The 6,000-nt window shown below is 56.0% G+C and overlaps 1 protein-coding gene across 3 annotated transcripts in view; it reads right to left on the bottom strand.

The window, feature by feature from the left end:
* Window positions 1-2,813: 2,813 nt before the first annotated feature.
* ASGR2 (asialoglycoprotein receptor 2) overlaps window positions 2,814-6,000 on the bottom strand; it is a 10,011-nt gene continuing 6,824 nt past the window's right edge. For all 3 annotated transcript variants that reach the window (XM_045586589.1, XM_045586590.1, XM_036452292.2), the window contains 4 exons: window positions 5,584-5,670; window positions 5,351-5,496; window positions 3,451-3,557; window positions 2,814-3,052 (listed from right to left, as the gene is read on the bottom strand). In XM_045586589.1, the coding sequence (XP_045442545.1) occupies window positions 2,896-3,052; window positions 3,451-3,557; window positions 5,351-5,496; window positions 5,584-5,670 (497 nt within the window). In that variant the 3' untranslated portion in view covers window positions 2,814-2,895. The remainder of the gene's footprint in view (window positions 3,053-3,450; window positions 3,558-5,350; window positions 5,497-5,583; window positions 5,671-6,000) is intronic.

The raw sequence follows: 6,000 nt of genomic DNA, 5'->3' as shown, positions 1-6,000 counted from the left end.
GGAGGTCATGGTTTGATTCCCCATCAGGACACATGCTCATGTTTCTGGCTTGATCCCCAGTGGGCAGGAGGCAGCCAATCAGTTATTCTCTCGCATCATTAATATTTCTCTCTCTTTCTCTCCTCCCTTCCTCTCTGAAATCAATAAAAATATATTTAAAACAAGAAAATAAGCACAAGAAAATTGTACAAATTATTTGCCATCAGGGAAATGCAAATTAAAACCATGGTAATTGGGGGTGGGGGGGTGAGAAGGGTATTGGGGGAATAAGGACACATATGTAACACTTTAATCAATAAAGAAATTTAAAAAACAATACCATGATATTATTTCATTACACACTCACCAGATGGCTAAAATTTTTAAATAGTGTTAGCAACCAAATGCAGGTGAAGATATGAGCAATCTGGATTATTCATACACTGGAGATCCTCCTATATAATAAAATGCTAATATGCAAATCAACCCAACAGTGAAGTGACCAGTCACTATGATACTCCCTGACCACCAGGGGGCAGATGCTCAACACAGGAGCTGCCCCCTGTGGTCAGTGCACTCCCCCAGGGGGAGCACTGCTCAGCCAGAGGCCGGCTCACAGCTGGCGAGCACAGCAGTGGTGGCGGAAGCCTCTTTAGATTCTGCAGCAGCGCTAAGGATTCTGACTGACAGCTTAGGCCCGAAGCAGGCCTAAGCCATCAGTCAGACATCATCCCCCGAGAGCTACAGATCTGTGAGAGGGCACAGGCCAGGCTGAGGGACACCCGCCCCCCCCCCCCCCATGAAGGACCTGACAGCAGTTCATTATTTGGAGTTCATTACCACCAAACCAGTATTATATGAAAATGCTGAAGGGTATTCTTTAAAAAGAGGAAGAAGAAGAAAAAGGTAAAGATAAAATTATGAACAACAAAATGACAACAAATACGTATTTATCAACAAGTGAATCTAAAAATCAAGTAAATAAAAATCTGATGAACAGAATAAACTGGTGAATATAATAGAATCAGGGACATAGAACTGGAGTGGACTGACAATTCTTGGGGAGGAGGAGGTGTGGGGAGTTCGGAAAGAGATTGGACAAAAATCTTAACACCTATGGGCAAGGAGAGGGAGTGGGCGGTAAGGGCATGAGGTAAGGGGGAACCGGGTGGAGGGGAGCTATGGGAGGGGGGAACAACTGTTATAATCTGAACAATAGATTTTTTCTTAATGCCAATTCCTTATATGGCACAGGGAATGATTAACCATAGGGCACATCCGTATTTTGGAATTCTCCACCCTTGCTGAGTTCCACGGGAATAGCAAGGGTTGGATCAAAGCCCACAGGCACAGGGAAGTGGGAAAAGCCCTGCGCAGTGCAGTGCGGTATTGCAAATGTGCACATACGCAGGCCACACCCAACAGGAAAACTCTTATGTCCACAGGGTGCCGGGAAGCAGGGTCAGTCCCATGTGGGTGTGTCTGGGAGGGCATTTTCCAGGAGAGGAGCATTTGAATTGGGAAAGCAGAGTGCTCTCCCCAAGAGGGAGGCTTCACCCCACCAGCTGAAGCCCTGCACGAACCAGAAGGCCGAGCCCCCGCCAGTCCCAGAGAGTCCTTCCTGCCTGACCCCTCCACACGGGAACACTGGCCTCTTCCTGCCTTTGGACTCAGGGAAACATCGCCCCCCACCCCCGGTGTTGGGCCTGCTGCCTGGGTCACTCTGCCACCCATGGGCTCCCTGGGCCTCCAGCTGCCTGCTCCCCACAGGTCTTGTCAGCCTCCGTAATCACAGGAGCCAATTCCCTGTAATAAACCCGTGTGTGTGTGTGTGTGTGTGTGTGTGTGTGTGTGTTTAAAACATTTTTCACTAACTGTATATAGTATTTTTGTAATAAGAATAAAAGAAAAAAATTCGTTGCTTAGGCCCTTCTAAGACTGGCTTTAGGATGGTCTGGGAGGATGAAGCTGCCCACTGCGGACATGGCGGGGACACCTGAGCTGGACGCCGTCTGCATCTGTCTGGGTCAGAAAGAGGCTGCCACGCTGAGCACAGCAGGAAAGTGTTGCCCCAACGCCCCCCTCTCAGCAAACGTTCTCCAGCGCCTTGCGGCCACACCACAGCTCCCGGGCTGAGGGAAGTGGGGGGCCCTGAAGCCTCTTCTGGGGGAGACCCCAGTGCGGGCAAGTGCTTCCTCCAGGAGCCCCTCAGGCTGTGGGCAGCCCCTCCGGCCGGCCCGCCAGCTCCTCCCCGCGCCCCCAGCCCCAGGCCTTCCTTCCACTGAATGCCACTGCTCCAGGCTCTCCCCTCCCCTCCCTGATCCGGGTCCCTCAGAATGGGGACCCGGGAGCCCCTGTCTGGGGCTAAACTTTCTCCCAGACGCTCTGCGCTCCCCCTTCTTTGCACCCTGCACGTCCCAGTTCCCAATAACCAGTCCACACGGAGTGTCAGCATTGGTTTCTCTTTTCCTGCTCCACCGAGGAGGCCGGAGGTGACAACCCTCCCAGTGAGCGGCAGAAGGAGGCGGGATCTGTGCCCCTGGGGTCTGAGATCCTTTTTACTTTTTAATTTTTTAATTTTATTTTATTGATTTTTTACAGAGATGGCTAAAGAGTCAGAAACATTGATGAGAGAGAATCATCGATCAGCTGCCTCTTGCACACCCACTACTGGGGATGTGCTCGCAACCAAGGTACATGCCCTTGACCGGAATCGAACCTGGGACCTTTCAGTCTGCAGGCCGAAGCTCTATCCACTGAGCCAAACCGGTTTTGGCGGGACTGAGATTCTTAAACCACTTTGCTCTCTCTCTTCCCTCAACCCCTCCCGACTATCTTTCCTTCCTTCCAAATCCCCGTAGAGAAGCGGGGAGAGGGTGGGGGTGGGGTGGGGGTGAAGGTCTGCGGGGCCGGCTCCTAGCCCGTGCTGTTGCGCGCCATCTCGCACGCCCAGCGGTGCAGCTGCAGGCAGAAGTCGTCGTTCCAGCGCCCGTCCTCCCGGACCGCGGCGCAGTCTTCACTTCCGCCCTCCTCGTGCCCCTGCCAGTCGTTGGGTTCACCGAAGGCCCAGTTCCTAGGAGTGCAGGGCAGAGCTCAGGCTCGGACCACCCCAGCCCAGCACCCCTCGCCCACCTCAGGAAAGCACAGCCGTGCCCAGCCGTGTGGCCGTAGGAACCACACTGAGCATCGGCCTGTGAGCCGGAAGGTCGCGGTTTGATCCCCGGGCAGGGCCCATGCCCAGGTTTCAGGCTGGGTGCCCAGTGTAGGACTGGCAGGAAACAGCCGATCAAGGGGTTCTCGTCGTGGATGTGTGTCTATCTCTCTCTCCCTTTCCCTTCCTCTCTGAAATGTAAAACAATAAACAAAGTACAGCCTTGGAGAGTTCAGGGAACAGGAAGGAGCAGGCGGGAGGCTGGAGGGGAGAGGGCTGGGGAACGGAGTCGCTGGGCGGGGGAGGGGGGGGGCACTTACTTGTAGCTTTTGCCATAGTCTGTGCCGTCCACCCACTTCCAGGAGCCATCGCTCTCCGTGAGACCTATCCAGGTGTAAAAGGGGCTCGAGTGCTGAGCGACGAATTTCTGGAAAACAGGAGGAACGGAGGGTCTAGTCCTTGTGCCCTGTGCAGGCCTTAGCTGTGGGCCCCAGCCTGGTCTGTGATAGATCCTCCTTTCCTCCAGGTGATGGACGGACGTAAACCCCACCTGCAGCCAGACCTTCCTGAGCTCTGAACCACCAATCGCCCTGCCAAATACCCTAAGCCCCCGATTCCTAAGTCTCTAGGTCCCTAATCGCCAATCAGCGTGTGCTGAGTGCCCTAAGCCCCATCCCCTGTCCTTAAAGGTGCTTGTACCCCGGCCCTCGCTCTCCTCCGCCCCTCTCTGTGGAAGCAGCCGGCAGGGGTACTCTTCCCTCCAATAAAGCCTGTGTGTGTCCTGCCATCCCGGTCTCCGGCTACCTTCTCTATTTAATCTATCAGTCTGCCCCCAGGTGAAGCACCAGCTCCCAGCACGAGGGCCTCGCTTTTTCCTTGGTAGCCTTAGCCATTGTTTGGAGATAACTGACTGGGCTAACGCGCACGCTGTGTGCTTCATGGGTTTTATTTGATTTAATGCTTCTGACCTCGCGGGGGTTGGTAGAGTCCCAAGAGCCAGTGCAGTGCTGTTTGTGACGCCGCCCCCACCCCACCCCCACTTCATTCTGAATGCCCGGCTGCTGCCTGGACTCCAGTCCTCTCCTTGTCTTCTGCCCACAACCTCAAACCCGGGATCCTGACTCTGGCCCCTGCGCCTGCTGCCCCCACAGACCCTCGGTGTCACCTGCCCCTCAGGGCTCCTGCCTCTGTGTGGCTGTCCTCTCCAGAGGCTCACCGGGCCCTGGGGCCTCCAATGGGACCCACTGCCCGGAGCCGCAGACGGTGCTGCAGGTGCCCCCTGCCCCCGCCACCACCACACCACAACCCAGGCACCAGTGCCCGGGGAAGAGCCAGCCTGTTGGAGTAGGCGGGTCGTGTTTAAGGAGGATCGTCCTGGTAACACTTGCTCAGTCTTTACTATGTGACGGGGATCCCGCCCACTCTGCTCCTCTCGCCCAACTGGCCGCCTCACCCCAGGCAGCCGCAGCGAGAAAGGCTCTCAGTATCTGCCCCCGACCCCGAACCCACCCCCGCGCTCTGCACCCAGTCCTGCCTCTACTAAGTTCATCTTGTCTTGCGTTCTGTCTCCTGACCTGCTCCTCACCCTGCTCCCCTGGCTCCTGCCCCTCTGCCCTAAGCTCCTGGCTGTAAGCCCGCCTCTTAGCTCAGGGCTGCTCCACTGTGACCCGCCCAGCATCCTGCCAGCCTGCGGCTTCTGGGCTCTTCCCCGGGTTAAAAATAAATAAATTAAATTAAAAAAAAAAAACTTTAAATAGTGGCCCTAGCTGGTTTGGCTCAGTGGATAGAACATCAGCCTGCGGACTGAAGGGTCTCAGGTTCGATTCAGTCAAGGGCACGTGCCCAGGTTGCAGGCTGGATTCTCTCTCATCATTGTTGTTACTATCTCTCTCTCCCTCTTCCTTCCTCTCTGGAATCAATAAAAATATCTTAAAACAATAATTAATAATAATAAAGTGCCTGGCCAGTGTTGCTCAGTGGTTGAGCGATGACCTGTGAACGAGGAGGTCATGGTTCAGTTCCCGGTCGGGGCACATGTCTGGGTCGCGGGCTCGATCCCCAGTGTGAGGCGTGCAGGAGGCAGCCAGTCAATGATTCTCTCTCATCACTGATGTTTCCATCTCTCTCTCCATCTCTTTTCCTCTCTGAAATCAATACAAATGTATTTTATTAATAATAATAACAAAGCACCGGGCCCAGGGTCTGCATTCCAGGCGTCACCTGCTCCTCTCTGGAGTTGATGGCCACCAGGTGGGCGTTCTCCAGCTGGCAGTACTTCTGCGCCTCCGGCCAGCTCGATCCGGAGCGAGAAAACCAGTAGCAGCTGCCGGCGTGCTCCAGCCAGCCGATGGGGCAGCACTCCGTGCCTGCGGCCGGGCGGGCGGGGTGAGTCCGCGGAGGGACAGGAGCGCCGCCTGGAGGGCCCCGCCCCCGCCGCCCGCCGGCCGCCCTACCATTGCTCCGCAGGAAGGCCATCTGGCAGGACAGGATGCGCACGTCCGCGGGGAAGTGCTTCAGGTGGAAGAGCAGGGTGGCGTGATCTGGGGATGGAGCAGCAGCCCGGTGGGCGGTGCGGGCGTCCACCTACCGGCACCCCACACAGGACACACACCCCACTCACCCCACACCCCACACAGGACACACACACCACTCACCCCACACCCCACACAGGACACACACACCACTCACCCCACACCCCACACAGGACACACACACCACTCACCCCACACCCCACACAGGACACACACACCACTCACCCCACACCCCACACAGGACACACACACCACTCACCCCACACCCCACACAGGACACACACACCACTCACCCCACACCCCACACAGGACACACACACCACTCACCCCACACCCCCA

The sequence above is a fragment of the Pipistrellus kuhlii genome, unplaced genomic scaffold (assembly GCF_014108245.1).
Source record: "Pipistrellus kuhlii isolate mPipKuh1 unplaced genomic scaffold, mPipKuh1.p scaffold_m20_p_23, whole genome shotgun sequence".
Lineage (NCBI taxonomy): Eukaryota > Metazoa > Chordata > Mammalia > Chiroptera > Vespertilionidae > Pipistrellus > Pipistrellus kuhlii.
The sequence above is the reverse complement of the archived record's forward strand: the minus strand, read 5'-3'. Positions and strand labels throughout refer to the sequence as shown.